Source organism: Schistocerca piceifrons, chromosome 1 (assembly GCF_021461385.2).
Source record: "Schistocerca piceifrons isolate TAMUIC-IGC-003096 chromosome 1, iqSchPice1.1, whole genome shotgun sequence".
NCBI classification, from domain to species: Eukaryota; Metazoa; Arthropoda; class Insecta; order Orthoptera; family Acrididae; genus Schistocerca; species Schistocerca piceifrons.
In genome coordinates, this window is record NC_060138.1 from 1,089,268,476 (window position 1) to 1,089,290,328 (window position 21,853).

A 21,853-nucleotide genomic window follows, 5' to 3' on the forward strand; every position below is an offset into this window, starting at 1 on the left:
CTCCTCACTAACTACTCCTCCACTTCATCATATAATACACTCATGTAGTGCCAGAGTGAGCTAGATCACCAGTGCCACATTTCTATCATATGCCTTGCAGTCTCTGCATTCCAGCTATTAGCTCCTCTTTCCTCCACTGTTCCCACCGCAGTGCTGCCACCTTTCTACACTTACTCTCTCCATCCAACAAAACCCTAACCTCCAACTATTCAGCTGCAGCACCAGATGACATAGTCAGGTAAGACAATATGTATGTGTTTGTGTTTGTGTGTGTGTGTCTCTCTCTCTCTCTTGTACAATTCTTGTATTTAGCCCTACACACCTCCAGAAATGAAATACAACTCTGGAATTTTATAATGTGCATTAATATTTTCAGCCTAAAATATTCATTTCTTATGACAAAACATTAATCCTGAAATTAAATGACAACACAAGAAAATGTAAAAACCAACTATAGTCTATAAAAATGAACATATTATTAATGATCAAAAAATGAAAGATTGAAAAAAAATTAAGCATTTAGTCAGTAATTTGCAACAAAAAAAAAAAAAAGATAAATAATCCACCAATTAAAAATTATAATAACTCACTAATTCTTAGGAAACTGAAGCAATGGATATTGCTGCTTGTGTCTGTGTATGTGGGGATGGATATGTGTGTGTGTGTGTGTGCGAGTGTATACCTGTCCTTTTTTCCCCCTAAGGTAAGTCTTTCCGCTTCCGAGATTGGAATGACTCCTTACCCTCTCCCTTAAAACCCACATCCTTTTGTCTTTCCCTCTCCTTCCCTCTTTCCTGATGAGGCAACAGTTTGTTGCGAAAGCTTGAATTTCATGTGTATGTTTGTGTTTGTTTGTGTGTCTATCGACCTGCCAGCACTTTTGTTCGGTAAGTCACATCATCTGTGTTTTTAAATACATATTAATGTGTTTGATACAACAATTTTATTCCACTCCAACAATGGTTATGGGTCCAAGCATGCTAATAAGGAAACCAGAAAACTGTATTAGTGTCAGTTAGCTAATCTACAACTTGTATGTGTGACAAAGGAAAACATTTGCCAATAATAACTGTATATTTTTGGTGCAACGCACTTGGAAAACATTAACTGACACCGTGCTGTGTTCATGAATCTCAAAGAAAGGAAAAGAATCTCAAAGAAAGGAAAAGATGTTCTCTTAACAACAGTAAGACAATTAATGAAATTTACAGATATGATGGAGAACACATACAGCACTGAGAAACTAAACTGAGTGAATTATACTTCCTTGTCAAACCAAATGAAAATGATTTTAACAGATTCTGATTTGTGGACTGTAATCAAGCCTGTCATGATGTTTCCTGATGGAGATGCATCATTTGCTAATAAAGAGGTAAGGCACAAACAAAAATTGTACTCTCCAATTGTAATGAACAGTAATAGCATATACTAAAATTTGACAAACCCAAAAACAGTACGAGAAGACCTTAGAAAACAGTATGCTCCAAACGACGGCATATTTCACACTACATAACTGAGATGGAAACTATATTCACTAAAACTGAAGAATTCTGAATCTATGGGAAATTATCTAGGACTTATAAACAAAACTGTAGCATATGTAGAGTACATTGCTTACAAAACTTAAGATTGAGCTTCTAACAGAATTGCTGTTGTACTCTTCAGTCCACAGACTGGTTTGATGAAGCTCTCTTTGCTGCTCTATTCTGAGCAAGCCTGTTCATCTCTGAATAACTACTGCAACCTACATCCTTCTGAATCTGCTTACTGTACTCATATCTTGGTCTCCCTCTGTGATTTTTATCCTTCACACATCCCTCCAGTACTAAATTTGTGATCCCTTGATGTCCTCAGACGGTGTCCTAACAAATGATACCTTCTTCTAGTCAAGTTGTGCCAAAAATTCCTCTTCTTCCCAAATCTATTCAGTACCCCCTCATTAGTTATGTGATCAAACCATTTAATCTTCAGCAATTCAAAAGCTTCTATTCTCTTCTTGTCCAAACTAGTCATCATCCATGTTTTACTTCCATACATGGCTACTCTCCATACAAATATTTTCAGAAAAGACTTCCTGACACTTAAATCTATATTTGATGTTAGCAAATTTCTCTTCTTCAGAAATGCTTTCCTTGCCATGGCTTGTCTACATTTTCTATCATCTCTACTTCAACCATCATCAGTTATTTTGCTTCCCAAATAGCAAAACTCTTTTACTTCTTTAAGTGTCTCATTTCCTAATGTAATTCCCTCAATATTACCTGATTTGATCTGACTACATTCCATCACCCTTGTTTTGCTTTTGTTGATGTTCATGTTATATGCTCCTTTCAAAACTGAACATTACGTTCAGCTGCTCTTCCAGGTCCTTTGCTGTCTCTTCAAAAATTGCATTTTCATTGGCAAACCTCAAAGTTTTTATTTCTTCTCCCTGGACTTTCATTCCTATTTCAAATTTTTCTTTTGTTTCTTTTACTGCTTGCTCAATACACAGACTGAACAACATCGGAGATTGGCTACAATCCTGTCTCACTCCCTTCTCAACCACTGCTTCCATTTCATGCCCCTCCACTCTTATAACTGCCATCTGGTTTCTGTACAAATTGTAAATAGCCTTTTGCTCCCTGTATTTTACCCCTGCCACATTCAGATTTTGAAACAGAGTATTCCAGTCAACATTGTCAAAAGATTTCTCTAAGTCCATAAATGCTAGAATTGTGGGTTTGCCTTTCCTTAACCTATTTTCTAAGATAAGTCATTGGGTCAATATTGCCTCACACATTCCAACATTTCTACAGAATCCAAACAGATCTTCCCCGAGGTTAGCATCTACCAGTTTTTCCATTCGTCTGTAAAGAATTCGCGTTAGTATTTTGCAACTGTGACTTATTAAATTGATAGTTTGGTAATTTTCACACCTGACAGCACCTACTTTCTTTGGGATTGGAATTATTATATTCTTCTTGAAGTCTGAGGGTATTTCACCTGTCTCAAATAACTTGCTCACCAGATGGAAGAGTTTTGCCATGGCTGGCTCTCCCAAAGTTATCAGTAGTTTTAATGGAATGTTGTCTACTCCCGGGACCTCGTTTCAACTTAGGTCTTTCTGTGCTCTTTCAGATTTTTCATGCAGTATCATATTCCCACCTCATTTTCATCTACGCCCTCTTCCATTTCCATAATATTGCCCTTAAGTACATCACCCTTGCATAAACCCTCTAATACTCCTTCCACCTTTCTGCTTTACCTTCTCTGCTTAGGACTGGTTTTCCATTTGAAATCTTGATATTCGTACAGGTGGTTTGCTTTTCTCCAAAGGTCTCTTTAATTTTCCTGTAGGCAGTATCTATGTTACCTCTGGTGATACATGCTTCTACATCCTTATATTTGTCCTCTTGCCAGTCCTGCTTGGCCCTTTTGCCCTTCCTGTTGATCTCATTTTTCAGATATTTGTATTCCTTTTTGCCTACTTCATTTACTGCATTTTTATATTTTCTCCTTTCATTATTTAAAATCAGTATCTCTTCTGTTACCCATAGGTTTCTACTAGCCCTCGTCTTTTTACCTACTTGATTCTCTGCTGTCTTCACTTTTGCATCTCTCAAAGCTACCCGTCCAGTCAGCATTCCAGATGAACAACACAAAACTGTTAGACCTATGAATGAATGCAACATAAGAGAGTTTAGAACTAGATTAAGGTCAGTTAACTGGAATGACATCTTATACAAACATATGTTTGTGAATAACACAAGCAAATTATTTATAGAGGAAATTGCAAGAATATTTGATGAGTGTTGTCCCAGATTAGTAAAAAGACAGAATAATAACCAAGCTCATAAACCACAGAGACTAAATAATTGGTTTACACCATACCTCAACAGCATCTGGATTATGCTTCTTGTGTTTAAGGTGCTACAGAAGAATGCTGAAGATTTGATGGGTGGATCACATAATTAATGAGGAAGTATTGAATAGGATTGGGGAGAAGAGACGTTTGTGGCACAACTTGACCAGAAGAAGGGATCGGTTGTTAGGACATGTTCTGAGGCATCAAGGGATCACCAATTTAGTATTGGAGGGCAGCGTGGAGGGTAAAAATCGTAGAGGGAGACCAAGAGATGAATACACTAAGCAGATTCAGAAGGATGTAGGTTGCAGTAGGTACTGGGAGATGAAAAAGCTTGCACAGGATAGAGTAGCATGGAGAGCTGCATCAAACCAGTCTCAGGACTGAAGACCACAACAACAACAACAATGTTTAAGGACAGATCTCATAACAGTAACGAGTACAAAGAGATGTACATTAGAATAAGAAAAATTTATAGATCTGAAATAAGTTTGGAAAAACGTAGGGCGAATGATAACTATATTCTTAAATCCAGAAACAGCTGTAAAGCTGCCTGGGAAGTAATTAAAAGTGAAATAAATAGACAAACAACTCAACTAGCTATACCCATAGCCCCAGATATCTTAAACTCACACTTTGTTAACTTCAGTTTACAACAAGATTTCTCTCCGCTCAACGCCATGCTTGATGTTAAAACTCTTTTAGGTTCAAATAAGTATGTAGTCCATAAATCCTGCTGGGCAACAGTAACTGAAAATGATGTTAGCAAAGCAATAGGCAAACTAAGTAGTTCCAGAACAGAGGACTTCTATGGTCTGTCAAACTTTGTCATAAAGAAGATATCAAGTGATCTTCTGCCCCCTCTAACCATTCTCATTAACCGTATATTACAGCAAAGGATTTTCCCCGACTGTTTGAAAATAGCAGTAACTATTCCCATATTTTAGAAAGGAGATAAATAAAATCCAAGTAACTATTGCCCTATCTCATTAATCCCAATAATATCTAAAATAAACGAAGACTGTATTCACCAACAAATGAATCACTATTTTGAGAGGAATAATTTGTTAAGTAACTCACAGTATGGATTCAGGTCTAAACTAACCACAGTTAAAGCAGTTGAAAATATTGTTAGTGATATGTATGATGGCTTTGAAAATAAATTAATCTCCTAGACCTGAGTAAAGCATTTGACACTGTATCTCATAGTACTTTGATCAAGAAATTAAGACACTACGGCATGGAAGAGGACACCTTGAAATTATTAAAATCCTACTTAAGTAACAGAGTACAATTTGTTAGTGTACATGGGCAGCTGTCAAACCCACAAACAATAAAAAGAGGTGTGCCACAGGGCTCCATACTTGGGCCCTTCCTGTTTGTAGAGTATGTTAACGATATGTCACACTATTTACCCTGTAAATCAGTCCTCTATGCAGATGATACAACTTTTATCAATTCAGGACAGACTCTTGAATCTGTACGAGAAAAAAATAATATAATATTTGAAAAATCGGTTCATTGGTTTAGTGCAAACTCCCTATTCATAAATGAAACAAAAACTGAGGAAATATTCTTTAATTTGAAGGTATCAAACAAAGAAAATAAGTCCGTTAAACTACTAGGGATGATGATTGACCAGAAACTTAGCTAGGATAAACATATCACATACGTCTGTTCTAAACTTGCACGTGCTACGTTCCTACTTTATAAGCTTAGGAGTAATGTCAGCCAAAACTTACTGCTGCATTCATATTTTGCTTATATCCACCCCCATCTTTCATATGGTATTCTGCTCTGGGGAAATTCTCCCACTTCAATATCAATTTTCAGATGGCAAAAAAAAGCTCTTCGATGTATAGTGGGTTTATCTCCTAGGGATACATGCAGGGAACATTTCAAAAAACTTAACATCATGACAGTTCCTTGTTTGTACATCTATTATTGCTTACTACACGTAAAAGAAAACATAACTCAATATCCCCTTAGGTCATCTGTCCACACCCACAATACAAGACAAAACCACACAATTGATCTGCCATACTCTAGACTGTCTAAGATACATAATAGTTATAAATAAGTAGGCCTCGAACTGTTTAATATGCTCCCTAAAATTGTACAAACAGTATCTAAAAGAAAATTTAAGACAACATTGGGTCAATGGCTCAAAGGTAAAGCATTTTACTCAGTTGATGAATTTAAAGATTGTAATATGGCAGATTTGCTGTTTTAACATAGAGAAAGGTACCTCTGCCCGTAGTAGCACCTAAATTTGTATCAATAGCTTAGGATAATGACATAGTGTTATAAACTTGTTATGATAATGACATAGTGTCATCAACATGAATACTCCCTGCTTAATATAAATCTGTATAATCTTTTCCTTTTTATTGTAAAATTAATAATATATAAAATTCCAAATGTGTGCTATTGTACTACACTAAATTTCATATGATTTATATATACATTGTTATGAGAATATAACCATCTTTATACTGTAATTGAACTTACTGACGAAGCCCATTGTACAAGAAAATACTGAACGGCTAATAAAGATCCTTATTCTTATTCTTAAAAGAATCCTGACCTGATCCTTAATGATGAAACACGGTTCCACTACTAACCCTTATTAAAGTAGCAGCCAGTTATTATTCCTCTTAACATTAGCTAATAAACTTGTTATAACTGTTCCACACCTACATCTCATAGACGTCTTTCTTCCCCTCCCTTTATTTGGTCTGTTCATCACATTCATCAGTTTGTCCATATGACATAACAGCATGTGCCATTACTGACTTGTAGAGCATTTCTGTTTTATACACTCACATAGTTTTAATATTTGAATATACTGTAATGTAATGTGTATTGGTTCAGTGTCTCTTTAGGTATTACAACCTGTTTGTATTTTGTATCAATATAGTCGTACAATGTCGCATATCTCTGTACAGCTGGGAATTATCACTGAAGTTGTGGGGACTATCTGTTCAACATTAAGTTATCTGACAATGATCTGAGAAGTTGAAAGCCAGTTCATAACAAACTAATAAATATTATTGTGAAACATCAATATGTTGTATTCAAGTTATTAACCTCTCTAAGTTACTCCAAGAACCAATGGAATATTCCATACATACAATATACAATCCTTCAATGACTTATTGTTTGCTTAATGTATGCAGATAGAACATCTGGAGATATTTTTGAAGACATTGCAGAAAGGAATTATCCACTAAGACTAATGTGCCAAAATCAAGAGTGAGAAGAATCTACAATTATCATCAACAAACAAGCAATATCAAGCACATTTTTTTAGTAAAATCACAGAAGAGAATTAACTGTCCTAACCCCTCTCAGGTTCATGGTTAACATAGCTGAACATTTTCTGATTCCAATATATACACAGTTGTTGCATGGATTGGATCAGTTCATATAAATAATAATTTTCGAACATTTTTTAAATAGGTTAATGGGGGAGAGTGGGCCAGAACACCCCAAAAAAGAAATAATTCTAAATTACCTACAAGAGCAAAAAACTGCATTCTTATAGGAAATTCTATTTATGGCCATTGATAAAGGATATGGATGCCATAAAGGAATGCAATGAAGGAGCATTATCATTTGCAAGAACTGAAGAGGGAATTTAAAATGTAAAAGAAAATTCTAACACCAAACAGAAATTTTGTTGTTTCTCAGACCAGGAGAAAAATTTGAAGGAAACTCAAGGTAATCAGAAACGTGTGGAATCAGCTGAAGCTCACAAAATTGATCCATCCATGAAAGAACATAACAAGAGAAAATGTGAGTTCCAGCAAATGTCATCCAATGACACTTCATTCCAAAGGGTAGGCTTAAACCAGAGAAGCAGAAATTAACAGTGTGCAAGGGAAGGTCAATGACGAACCATTACTGCAACATGAAGTAGTTAATTCTGATGAAAATGCAGAATGGATGGTTGCAATGAATGAAGAAATTAACTCACCATCTCATGCAATTCCAGTGAAGAACATACAGGGATTTAAAAAGAAGACAACTGGTGAGAAAAAAAAATTTAAAGCTTGTTTATTTGAAAATGGATTTAATCAAGTACGGGGTGTAGACTGTAATGAAATTTAAACTCCTGTAACAAATTTTTAAACAAATCATCTACTGATAGCAGCTAGTGTTGAGAAAAATTGGCATACTAATCAGTATGATGTGAAGAATGTACATTTGCATAGCAAATTAAAGGCAAATGTATATATTCTCCAAGAAGAAGGTTTCATTAAGAAGGACCAAGAAAATTTGATTTGCATGTTAAACAAGTCAATATATGGACTGAAATGCAGTGGCATATGTTGGAACGATCATTTAAATAAGTCACTAAAACAAGGATTTATTCAAAATTGTATAGAACCAAGTGTGTACAAATTTAGTGCAAAGGAAGAGAAAGGTATTCAGTAACTGTATGTGGATGAAAGACATATATTTGCACAGAATGAAGAGATGAGTCAAAAGGTGGAAACTCTGCTGCAAAACAGCTTTGAAATCAAGCACATGGGCATAATGTTGCATATGTTAGGAGTGAAATTTGAAAACTGCAAAGATGGAACAATTAGTATTTCTCAGGGGGAACATATTAATCAACTACTTGACAGATTCAAACTTCAAAATGCTAAAGGAGCCAAGACCCCAATTGAAATGAAACCAAATTTCCTTGATGAGAAGTGTAGTGATGAAGTTAAAAATCTCCTAGATCCTGAGCTTATAAGCAGAATCCTTTACCTTTTACAGAGGATTCAACTAGACATAGCTTTCTTGGTGTCAAAGTTGTCACAATATTGTTAAAAATTTAATATGAATCACTGGAATGCAGTGTAAATCTGGGAGAGGCCTCCTGACAGGTAGTCACAGTGACTCATTATGACAATGGGGAAGCCTTTGCCTGCAGGTTGTATTATTTGATCAGGATCTGTTTTCGGGTAGTGTGTGGTGTACTTTCTTCTGGCAGAAGGTTAGTGTTCTCACAGAGGGACCTGGGGAAGCATGGTGAGGCCAAGTGAAGGTAAGGAATTCCTGGGAGGTAACCAGTAATCACTTCTGTCTCTATGCTGTTAATTTTGCTGGACAATGCTCAAGCACATTCAGTGCAAGTTGTTACTGACTTGCTTGACTGATGGGGCTGCTAAGTGCTATACCACCTACTGCACTCCAAAGGAAACACTTCACGGCATTCGCTTCAGAACTGCTACAAATTCGTCAGGCAATAGACTGTGCTGCTCGAACTGTCAACACAACTGGCCCTGCTGAGAGTATCCTACAACTTCTACATCACTGGCAATGGGTTATACACAATGCTGGTGATTACTTTGAAGGTCAGTAAAACTATGAAACACGTGTCCATTTTGTACAAGCTGTAAATCAATAGTTGCCACTATTAAAGTTCCAACCCTCGTATATATATTTTTTAATGTTGTTCATAGACACTGCTGACCTCCCACTTGCTCTGGTGAAATCAATCAACTTTAGTCTGAAACAGGACTCTTGAATCAGATCAATAACTTGTGTTGACATGTTTGATTCACTTGCTGCATCTATGTTGAAAACAGCAGCAATAAACACTTTTTCTTTCATTTGCCTTTAAGTTCCTCAAAAACACATTGAAGTTTGGTTAAAAATAATTTGATTATTTCAACACTACAAACCTATATGTACAACACTTTTCCTTAATTTTATACCGCCATTTTCTGATATAAGTCCTTCATTTAAAGTCCTCATACCATGGACATTCTAACATATTTTCAACAGGTATACAGGGGTTTGAGCAACTTCTGCTGCATCTATAAAAGATACTGGCTCCTTTGAAATTTCCCCATTTATTTATAATTGTGACAGAGTATTCGAAAGGCAGTGTTCATTCAGGTAGATTACTTTGAAATTTCTCATTTCTGAAAAGATAATGTTGGCATAGTTGATTCCTTCACTATATTTGCTCAATTCAAGCTACCAGTAAGTCTCTAAATACATCAAAGTTTGTTGTTTATGAAACTTTATCCCTTATTTGTTCCAAGAATGGAGAAACTGAAGAGACACCATAGTTCATTTACATCTCATGAAAGACGATACATTTCTGCCTTTATTCAACTTCCATATCAGTTTTCACTATTCAGTTTGTTTTTCTATTTTATTTTATGGGAATTGTGTCAGGACACAAACTTTGACTCCTTATTGTGACTTTGCACATTTTGAAGCTGTAGAATTGCAGTTACAATAAATTGTATAGAATATGAATGAAAAAGCTCTAACCCGCCAGGGTAGCTGAGAGCGCTAAAGTGCTGCTTCCTGGACTCGGATACGCGTGTCGGCCCTGGATCGAATCTGCCTGGCGGATTAACGATGACGGCCGGTGTGGCAGCAAGCCTAGATGTGGTTTTTAGGTGGTTTTCCACATGCCGCTAGGTGAATACCAGGCTGGTCCCCACATTCCGCCTCAGTTATACACGTCACAGACATTTGAAAGATCCCAAAAAGTTCTTGACCAATTTACTTCAAGTTTTTACAAAATACTCAAATCATTCAAGCTAACAATAATGAGGAGAGCAGTGTGCTGACCCAATGGCCCCCACTCCAAATGGTGAAATTGGCAGAGGACCACAGTCCCCTCGATTAACCCACCAGAGCCAGAATGCAGAGCTTTACTTCACTAATAAATATTTGGGCAGACAAAGGCTATGCATTTTTTTAAACAGCAATGTATGGGAATTCTTTTAAAATCCACTATGAGAAAGAAAATGCTGTGCTGTACTGTGCTATGAAAATGTGCTCTTTCATTTTTGTTTCTCACGTTTGGTTTTAAGTATTATGGCAAGGAATTTAAACCATAATATAAATTGTTTCTCCCACACATTTTTTTTGTCTGTATATATAATTTTAAGAAAAAAATTGAATGTACAACAATGTGCTGTTTTGTTTTCTTCCTTGCATTCAGTTTTCACAGAAAACCTGTATTTTAGGAAAGCTTACCAGTTTATGATTAGAATATTATTACCCAATATGACAATGGAAACTTCAGGTTGGAATATCAACAGTACAAGGAAATGATAGGTTGCTACTCACTGTAAAGGTGACACGCTTAGTTGTAGATGTGTGCAACAAAATTACACTTACGCATGAGCTTCCGACCAAAGCCTTCTTCAGAAAAGGAAACACTCACACATTCATTCACAGAAGCAAACACACCTCACACATACACTTGACTGCCATTTGAGGCTCTGGTTCGATATGCTTGGGACGATGGTAATGTGTGCATGAGCTGTGCTTGCTTGTGTGAATGAATGTGTGCGTGTTTTGTTTTGTGGGGAAAACTTTGCTAAAAATAAATGCGTGAGTGTCTTTTCATTGTGCCTCTGTGCAACTCAACATGTCATATTTATGGTAAGTAACTACATAATCTCAACCATCCAAAAATTTGTGATGGTCACCATTTACAGAATCAAACTATGTGAAATAATCTCACTGAATTTACGGACCTCACAGACTCAGCACCAGGAGAGGTCTCTCTCATACCTTGTATACCAATGGTCCCTACCAATTTACCCATTCAATTTAAGCTATCATGGTAGAAACAGAGTATGAGGAGAAAGACAATGAAACTGCACATTTTCACAGAACAATATTTTCTTTCTTGCTATTAGTTTTAACAGGACACCTGTAGACTGTTGCTTAAAAACATATGTATCCCATGACCATCTGAATATTTATTCGATTACTATGTAAGAATTTAAAGTAAACTGGTCAAGAGCTATTTGAGATTTTTGCAATTACTTCATACAGTTTAGTTTGTTGCTGCAACCCTTCAACTTACAGCAATGCATAATGTTACAGAAGATCTTAATGGAGAATGACTGGAAGAGCACTGTGTCATTGTGATGTCATAGTTATTGTTACTTTATTAATTACTTACATTCTTCTCTGTTTGAGAAACAAAACATACCTTCAAACGCTCCTTATGAATAGCTGCAAGCAGTGGTGTACAACCGTTGTCATCCTTGAAATCCACATCTGCACCAGCAGCAATCAAATGAGTGACTATCTATTGTATCAGAAACAAGAAGAGTTAATCATTCATATTAATTAGAAATTATATAAAGAGTCAAATTGTACTTAACAGAGAAATGAAATGAAAAGAACACATCTTGTCCCCATGTTTCCACTGTATACTGATAATGTTTCACACATTGAAAAATTTCACTGAAAATGATAACAAAACAGATTAGAAGCAGCAGTACTATTTGTTCTCTTTCACCTGCATTACTAATTAACCTCTTCCAATTTTCAGGCCTGGAGTCATTTTGTGACCTGACAATTTAGTTAAAATATGGCCTACTATTCAAATGGAGAGTCAGTGTTTTCTTGAATCCAGTCAGAAAATTTGCAGGTTGGTTTAAATTCTTCAACCACGTTTCCAAGAAGCATGGAAAATTGATTCTTTGATAAAGCTGGGATTTCTCTTCCCAGATTGCTTGCATTTATTCAGTATTTCCCTCCATTTCATGTTGAGAGGTCTGACATGGGCGTAGTGAGAGCTTGTGTAAGGCAAGATGAATTTTCTGGCAAACAGACAAAAAGAATATTTCCTTCACATTCAGATCTATATATGATGATTAACTGTTGCCTATTAGAACCATTTTACCTGTCAGATTTCTAAGAATTGGTAGATGATGAAATGAAAATCCACCTTCATATGCTGCTAAATCAATCCACCCATATCTTTTCCTATTGTACCACATCCCATGAGTCTCATTTTCAGTCTAGTTGGGCCATAGATATACACCTTATAAATGACATACACAGTAACTGACAAAACTGCTGTACTTCCACAAAACATGACATTAACACTGGCATTTGTGAAATTAATTATTCGTTCAAGATGTTTATAACTTTAATGGCGAATAACTTTACTCTTCCCTGGATCGTCACTCATATGTGTCTCATCGTAACTGGATATATTCTCATGAGGGACATCAGCAAATACAATGCTTAGTTGTCTATGTATTCTGTGATAATCTTTTTTTGAACACCTGCTCTAGGACTTCTATAATTTCAGCAAATATTATTAATAGCTGCGGATACCTTTTCACAAGTTATTTCACCCAATCTCATCCAGAAAGATTGTCTTTAATAGTAGAATATGTTTTGCCACATCTTCTTAAACAGACTTTTGTTATGCAGCGAAAATCAAGTTCATCTGTGAAAATTTTTGGGTGGCCTTATTCCTTATTAAATTGTTAAATTGCTTCTTCTGCTTTCTGTTAACCAAAGAATGCCTAATCCTAAAAATAGCTTATAAAATAGCTTATGCATGCCTTTGCAAAAGTTCAACAAAGTGAATTGGCTGTAACGTCTGCTGAGGTTGATCTTCAGAGTAATATGCATATCTGCAACCACCAAGGATTGTTTTGCAATTCCTTGTCATCATCTAATGTTCTATAAGCAAAGAGTTTGCAAAAAGAGGAGAAAGTACATTGATGAACTTATCTATGGTTACTTTGATCCACTTTGTTCCTGAATTCAATTAAATTCTAATTTGCATTTTATAATTCCATTTTTTTAATTGACAATAAATTTTGTAAGAAATTAAGGTTGTACCTTGAATCTGAAAGTTGCATATGAGTCATAATACACGAAAATACTAAAATGTCAACTTGTCAGTAAAAACACTCCAGCCATTGTGCATCTCTTGACAAAAGTCTAACTAGGAAAGCTTTGTTACACTTCATACACAATGATGTCAAATTCCACTAATCCCACGAAAATATGAAAAAGAACTTTGAGTAGCCAGTTTGGTGCAGAAAGCCATCATCTAGTGAATGAATTTAGAACTTGGTAGGTATTATATTTCCTCCTACATATTTTTGAACCTTGCAATTAAACTGGTCTATGATGTACTCTCATTCAAATAATGGAAAATCCGCATAGAATACGACAATATTGTGAGAAAGATATCTGCTATTCACCACATAGCGGAGATGCACAGTCGCACATAGGAACAACAAAAAGATTGTCAGAAAGTAAGCTTTCAGCCAGCAAGGCCTTCATCAGAAATCACAAAACACACACAAACACAAGTGCGACTCACACACGCACATGTGCACAGTCTGTGGTTGCTAAGGCCAGACTGCAAGCAGCTGCATATTATGGGAGGAGCAACGATTGGTGAGGGTTAGAAGGAGGAGGGGAGGGGGAGGGATAGCACAGTTCAGAGGGGAGGGGAGTTGAAAAGTAAAGTTCTGCTTTTGGGAGCATACAGGGACAAGGTGGAGATAGGGAAAGGTGCTGTCCAGTTAGATAGAGGGAGGGGTAGTGTGAAATTATTATTAAATATTCTTATAATTATGTAGGATTTACTCATCCAACTGTTTTTATCTGCTGCTGCTGCAAGCACTGTGTTCTTTCATGTCCACTGTAACTTGGTTTTAACACGAAGAATGACCAATACAAACATTACATTTTAGAATCTTTATTCTATATCACGTCATAATTATTATCTTACTTTGACAAAACTCAAAAATACTGACATGCTTACAACACTGATGTACATCTTACTTAAGCAATTACATGCATCTTGCACAACATCTCTAAAGACACTGCCATCTAATGCCAACATGGCTGCCCCTTTACATAGAAATCCGCACAATCCTCAGTATTGTTATAAAGGGTTTTTTGATAAAATTACCATTAACAATGTTACCTCAAAATTAATGACATATTTCATCAGTTGCACTGGATCTTACAGAGCAAATACATTTATCGACTTTCAAGCATTTAACATTTTAGGAGTGTGTAAATACTCAAATATGAAATAGTAACAATACTTTTACTATTTTTATACAATGCAAAAGATACATGGTTTGGAAAATGTTCGTGCCAATGTATATGTTTCCAAGTCTCCCATTGAATGTGGCAAAATAGGACTTTTATTTATTATTGACAAAACACCTAAGGAGCTGCCTATGTTTACACACCACTTGTAACATTTTCGCTAATTACTTTTTAATTTTGTAATCAGTTTTGATTCTCTCACTTGTTTTTTTTTTCATTTAAATACCACAGACTTTAATTTAGATACTGTTTTAACACAAATCTATCTCAGTTTCAAAGAAATGACTTTGACCAATGTACTTGATCATTTGTTCCAGATTTCACCTACTTATGTTAATCCTAAATATTCCTACCAATCGCAGGACTTATATACTTCAATATAATTATAATTTAGTAAACAATTTCATTGTAACAATTTTATAAGTATAGGTTTACATACACCACTACCTTTTGTTTACATTAGTGATTCCTGTTTATTTGAAATTGGCTCAAAAAATATGTGTTTTAAATATGGGGTAGTGGAAAAAGAGAGAAATAAAAAGGCTGTGGGTGGATTGATGGAATAGTGAGCTGTGTAGTGCTGGAATAAGAACAGGGAAGTGGCTAGATAGGTAAGACAACAACTAATGAGGGTTACAGGAACATACGATATATTGCAGGGAAGGCTCCCACTTGTGCAACTAAGAAAAGCTGGTGTCGGTGGGAAGGATCCAAGTGGCACAGACTGTGAAGCAGTTATTTAAATGAAAAACACTGTGTTTGGAGACATGCTGAGCAACATGATGCCCATATCAAATACATCAGAAGGTGGCAAGAAAGTGTTACCACTGTAGAGACCTGTTGAAGGAGAGAAGGTCTTTAACAAGTTCTGCATGATTGAATCTGGGAGTGGGGCAAAAGGTGAGATCTTTGGAATTGTTTGATACTTCCGTGGGACTAAGGCTTCTGGAGGAAATGTTCATGAGTGTGTTTTGGATCTGTTTAGGTTCTGAATTCTGTATGGTTGTGGGAGGTAGTTTTTGAGGATGGGGTAAATGTAGTAGGCCCACAAGGCAGAGTTTGTCAGATATGAGGGGATTTGGGGGGGTTTTAAGTTTGCTATAGAGATGGTGGATAGTGGTAGTCCAAGGCAGGAGTAGGAAGTGAACAGACTGGAAAATTTTTTGAGGTGGTGTCCCTACAGAGTGTGAATGTGTGTGTGTGTGTGTGTGTGTGTGTGTGTGTGTGTGTGTGTGTGTGTGTGTTGCTTATTTCCAATTAAGGCCTTGTTGACCAAAAGCTTACTTCTGACAGTCTTCTTGTTGTTACTAAATGGGATTCAGCATCTCCGCTGTGTGATGAGTAGCAACTACTCTTTTCAGATACTCTCACTCTGTATTGAAGAACACAATACATTACATCTGTAAACAACACAATCCAGTAAAATTTCTTACAATAACTTTTTTTCACAACTTCAAACAATGGAAAATCCAGGTTGGAATGATGGCAATATTATGAAAAGTGTAGATAGTTACTCACCATGTTGTTGTTGTGGTCTTCAGTCCTGAGACTGGTTTGATGCAGCTCTCCATGCTACTCTACCCTGTGCAAGCTTTTTCATCTCCCAGTACCTACTGCAACCTACATCCTTCTGCATCTGCTTAGTGTATTCATCTCTTGGTCTCCCTCTACGATTTTTACCCTCCACGCTGCCCTCCAATACTAAATTGGTGATCCCTTGATGCCTCAGAACATGTCCTACCAACCGATCCCTTCTTCTGGTCAAGTTGTGCCACAAACTTCTCTTCTCCCCAATCCTATTCAATGCTTCCTCATTAGTTATGTGATCTACCCATCTAATCTTCAGCATTCTTCTGTAGCACCACATTTCGAAAGCTTCTATTCTCTTCTTGTCCAAACTATTTATCGTCCATGTTTCACTTCCATACACGGCTACACTCCATACGAATACTTTCAAAAATGACTTCCTGACACTTAAATCAATACTGGATGTTAACAAATTTCTCTTCTTCAGAAACGCTTTCCTTGCCATTGCCAGCCTACATTTTTTATCCTCTCTACTTCGACCATCATCAGTTATTTTGCTCCCCAAATAGCAAAACTCCTTTACTACTTTAAGTGCCTCATTTCCTAATCTAATTCCCTCAGCATCACCCGACTTAATTAGACTACATTCCATTATCCTTGTTTTGCTTTTGTTGATGTTCATCTTATATCCTCCTTTCAAGACACTGTCCATTCCATTCAACTGCTCTTCCAAGTCCTTTGCTGTCTCTGACAGAATTACAATGTCATCGGCGAACCTCAAAGTTTTTATTTCTTCTCCATGAATTTTAATACCTACTCCGAATTTTTCTTTTGTTTCCTTTACTGCTTGCTCAATATACAGATTGAACAACATCGGGGAGAGGCTACAACCCTGTCTTACTCCCTTCCCAACCACTGCTTCCCTTTCATGTCCCTCGACTCTTATAACTGCCATCTGGTTTCTGTACAAATTGTAAATAGCCTTTCGCTCCCTGTATTTTACCCCTGCCACCTTCAGAATTTGAAAGAGAGTATTCCAGTCAACATTGTCAAAAGCTTTCTCTAAGTCTACAAACGCTAGAAATGTAGGTTTGCCTTTCCTTAATCTTTCTTCTAAGATAAGTCATAAGGTCAGTATTGCCTCACGTGTTCCAGTGTTTCTACGGAATCCAAACTGATCTTCCCCGAGGTTGGCTTCTACTAGTTTTTCCATTCGTCTGTAAAGAATTCGTGTTAGTATTTTGCAGCTGTGACTTATTAAGCTGATAGTTCGGTAATTTTCACATCTGTCAACACCTGCTTTCTTTGGGATTGGAATTATTATATTCTTCTTGAAGTCTGAGGGTATTTCGCCCGTTTCATACATCTTGCTCACCAGATGGTAGAGTTTTGTCAGGACTGGCTCTTCCACGGCCGTCAGTAGTTCCAATGGAATATTGTCTACTCCGGGGGCCTTGCTTCGACTCAGGTCTTTCAGTGCTCTGTCAAACTCTTCACGCAGTATCGTATCTCCCATTTCATCTTCATCTACATCCTCTTCCATTTCCATAATATTGTCCTCAAGTACATCGCCCTTGTATAGACCCTCTATATACTCCTTCCACCTTTCTGCTTTCCCTTCTTTGCTTAGAACTGGGTTTCCATCTGAGCTCTTGATATTCATACAAGTCGTTCTCTTATCTCCAAAGGTCTCTTTAATTTTACTGTAGGCGGTATCTATCTTACCCCTAGTGAGATAGGCCTCTACATCCTTACATTTGTCCTCTAGCCATCCCTGCTTAGCCATTTTGCACTTCCTGTCGATCTCATTTTTGAGACGTTTGTATTCCTTTTTGTCTGTTTCACTTACAGCATTTTTATATTTTCTCCTTTCATCAATTAAATTCAATATTTCTTCTGTTACCCAAGGATTTCTACTAGCCCTTGTCTTTTTACCTACTTGATCCTCTGCTGCCTTCACTACTTCATCCCTCAAAGCTACCCATTCTTCTTCTACTGTATTTATTTCCTCCATTCCTGTCAATTGCTCCCTTATGCTCTCCCTGAATCTCTGTACAACCTCTGGTTCTTTTATTTTATCCAGGTCCCATCTCCTTAAATTCCCACCTTTTTGCAGTTTCTTCAGTTTTAATCTACAGGTCATAACCAATAGATTGTGGTCAGAGTCCACATCTGCCCCTGGAAATGTCTTACAATTTAAAACCTGGTTCCTAAATCTCTGTCTTACCATTATATAATCTATCTGATACCTTTTAGTATCTCCAGGGTTCTTCCATGTATACAACCTTCTTTCATGATTCTTAAATCAAGTGTTAGTTATGATTATGTTGTGCTCTATGCAAAATTCTACCAGGCGGCTTCCTCTTTCATTTCTGTCCCTCAATCCATATTCAGCTACTATGTTTCCTTCTCTACCTTTTCCTACACTCGAATTCCAGTCACCCATGACTATTAAATTTTCGTCTCCCTTCACAATCTGAATAATTTCTTTTATTTCATCATACATTTCTTCAATTTCTTCGTAATCTGCAGAGCTAGTTGGCATATAAACTTGTACTACTGTAGTAGGTGTGGGCTTCATATCTATCTCGGCCACAATAATGCGTTCACTATACTGTTTGTAGTAGCTTACCCGCATTCCTATTTTCCTATTCATTATTAAACCTACTCCTGCATTACCCCTATTTGATTTTGTGTTTATAACCCTGTAGTCACCTGACCAGAAGTCTTGTTCCTCCTGCCACTGAACTTCGCTAATTCCCACTATATCTAACTTCAACCTATCCATTTCCCTTTTTAAATTTTCTAACCTACCTGCCCGATTAAGGGATCTGACATTCCAAGCTCCGATCCGTAGAACGCCAGTTTTCTTTCTCCTGATAACGACATCCTCTTGAGTAGTCCCCGCCCGGAGATCCGAATGGGAGACTATTTTACCTCCGGAATATTTTACCCAAGAGGACGCCATCATCATGTAATCATACAATAAAGCTGCATGCCCTCGGGAAAAATTACGGCTGTAGTTTCCCCTTGCATTCAGTCGTTCGCAGTACCAGCACAGCAAGGCCGTTTTGGTTATTGTTACAAGGCCAGATCAGTCAATCATCCAGACTGTTGCCCTTGCAACTACTGAAAAGGCTGCTGCCCCTCTTCAGGAACCACACGTTTGTCTGGCCTCTCAACAGATACCCCTCCGTTGTGGTTGCACCTACGGTATGGCTATCTGTATCGCTGAGGCACGCCAGCCTCCCCACCAACGGCAAGGTCCATGGTTCATGGGGGGTTACTCACCATATAGACTGCTAATTAAGTAACCTTTTGGCTGAAAGCCATTCTTCTGAATTAGACAGCACAGATACATACATTCACACAAACAAAACTCAGCCACATATGACCACTGCCTCTGGCTGCTGAAGCAGACAGCAAGCAACAGCACATGAAGGGAGAAGCAATCTTGGTGGTGGGGTAAGGAAAAGGTTGGAGAGGGAGGGGGAGGATAGCAGGGTAGGGGTGGAGGACAGTAAAGTGTTGCTTTGGGGAGCAAGCAGAGATGAGGTAGAGAGAGGGTAGAGCGACTAGTTAGTTGTGAGTTTAGATCGAGGGCAGGGAGGAAGGGGGGGCAAAAAAGAAGAGAAACAAAAAGAGTGTGGGTTACATTGGTGGAACAGAAGGCTGTGTAGTGCTGGAGTGGGAACCGGGAAGGTGATAGGTAGGTGAACGAAAGTGACAAACTAAGGCTGATTCCAGGAGGGTTCTGGGAATATAGGATATATTGCAATACCCTGTGTTCCCATAACCCTCCTGATCTCAGCCTTCATTAGTCACTGACATTCACCCACCTATCCTCTTCTCTGTTCCCACGCCAGCACTTCACAGCTTTGTATTCCAGCAATGCTCTCACAGTCTTTTTATTTCTCTCCATTTCTGCACCCCCACCACCCACCCCCAATATCCATCTAACCTCTTGACTATACCTAGCTGCTCTAGCCTCTCTCCTCCTCATGCAGTTGTATGGTCCCACAAGCAGCACTTTACCATCCCCCACCACTTTCCTGCTTTTCCCCCCATCCCCACCCCCACCTCCTCCTTACCCTCAGCACCCAAACTGCTTCTCCCATCGTGTGCTGTTGCTCACAGTCTGGCCTCAGCAGCAAGAGACATTGGGCAGGTGTGTGAAAGTTGTGTTTGTGTGAATGAGATTGTGAATGTTGCCTAATTCAGAAGAAGGCCTTTTGGCCAAAAGCTTACTTGATTACCAGTCTAGAATGTAACAATACTGCAAAAAGGAAAGTTGCTTCTCACAGTACAGCAGAGATGTTGAGTCATGATAGGCACAACAAAAAGACTGTCACAAATATAGCTTCCAGCCAGTAAGGTCTTCATCAAAATTAGATCACAAACACACACATTAGCAGTCTCTTTGTTGTGCCTGTCTGCGACTCATCATCTCCACTATAAAGGCAATAGCAACCTAACCTTTTCATAATATTTTTCACATCTACATTTTTACCTAGGATATTATTTTCATGGCATTCATGTACAAGTTAACCCAAAATGTATATATACATTATTTTGACCCAAAAGACACTATTTCAAATCATTAAGAATGTTTTGTGTTGAAGTGTGAAACTGGTTACAATGGAAATTATCTTTATTGTTATTATTATTATTATTATTATTCTTTTTAGTAGTAGTTGTTGTAGTAGTAGAAGCAGTAGTATTAATATTGGTTACTGAAATAACTGAAAATGCTAAATTAAAAATGAATTGTACAAAAATCTTTCTGAAAAAAGCTAATGTTGAAACCACTGGAATAATATCATAATATAACATATGTAACATAATCCGCCTGGCAGGACATGGTCTGAGAAGGAAAATATTGGAAGTGTTAATAAAATGTGGAATGTCAAGTAAAGGCCTGTATCATTCCTGTTACTGGCATACATGCATATTTACAAAACAAGGAACCAATTTTGCAAGCAGGAATATCACCCTTTCAGACAAAAAACACTGCCAATAATAACATCAAGATGTAATGGACAACAAACAGAAAATAAGTAGAAAATCACTTTTAAATCATGGTTATTTTAACCTTTTCCTCTTATTGGCTCTCAAAATATGACAAAATACGAGGTGCTACCCAAAATTTTTGGAACTGGTGCAGCCATCTGTTGAAAACTTTACTTTCAGACTGATGCTCACCATCACCATCACCCTCAAAGTAGTTCCCATTGACACGTACACACCAGTCCCAGTGCTTCTGCTGCTGGTCAAACGTTTTCTGGAAGTCCTGTTGTTTGAGGGTGTTTATCACCACTAGCAATGGCTCTTGAATCCTCTCTAGAGTGTCAAACCGATGGCCTTTCAACTTGAGTTTCAATTTTGCGAATAGCGCGAAGTCACAAGGTGCCAAATCTGGCAAGTACAGTGGGTGGGGTACAAATGCTATGTTGTTTTTTGCCAAAAAGGTCCTGGTGAGAAGGACGTGTGGCAGGGCATGTTGTCATGATAAAGCAGCCAGTTCCCTTGACGCCAAAGTTTGGGCCGTCGTCACCGCATGTTTTCATGGAGCCATCGCAAAACATCATGGTAGTACATGAAATTCACTGTTTGGTTGGGTGG

The 21,853-nt window shown here is 37.5% G+C and overlaps 1 protein-coding gene across 1 annotated transcript in view; it reads right to left on the reverse strand.

The window, feature by feature from the left end:
- Positions 1-21,853, reverse strand: part of LOC124798157 (serine/threonine-protein phosphatase 6 regulatory ankyrin repeat subunit C-like) — a 281,321-nt gene that overhangs the window by 83,493 nt on the left and 175,975 nt on the right. Inside the window, exon 10 of the mRNA XM_047261442.1 lies at positions 11,817-11,915. Coding sequence (XP_047117398.1) covers positions 11,817-11,915 — 99 coding nt within the window. The remainder of the gene's footprint in view (positions 1-11,816; positions 11,916-21,853) is intronic.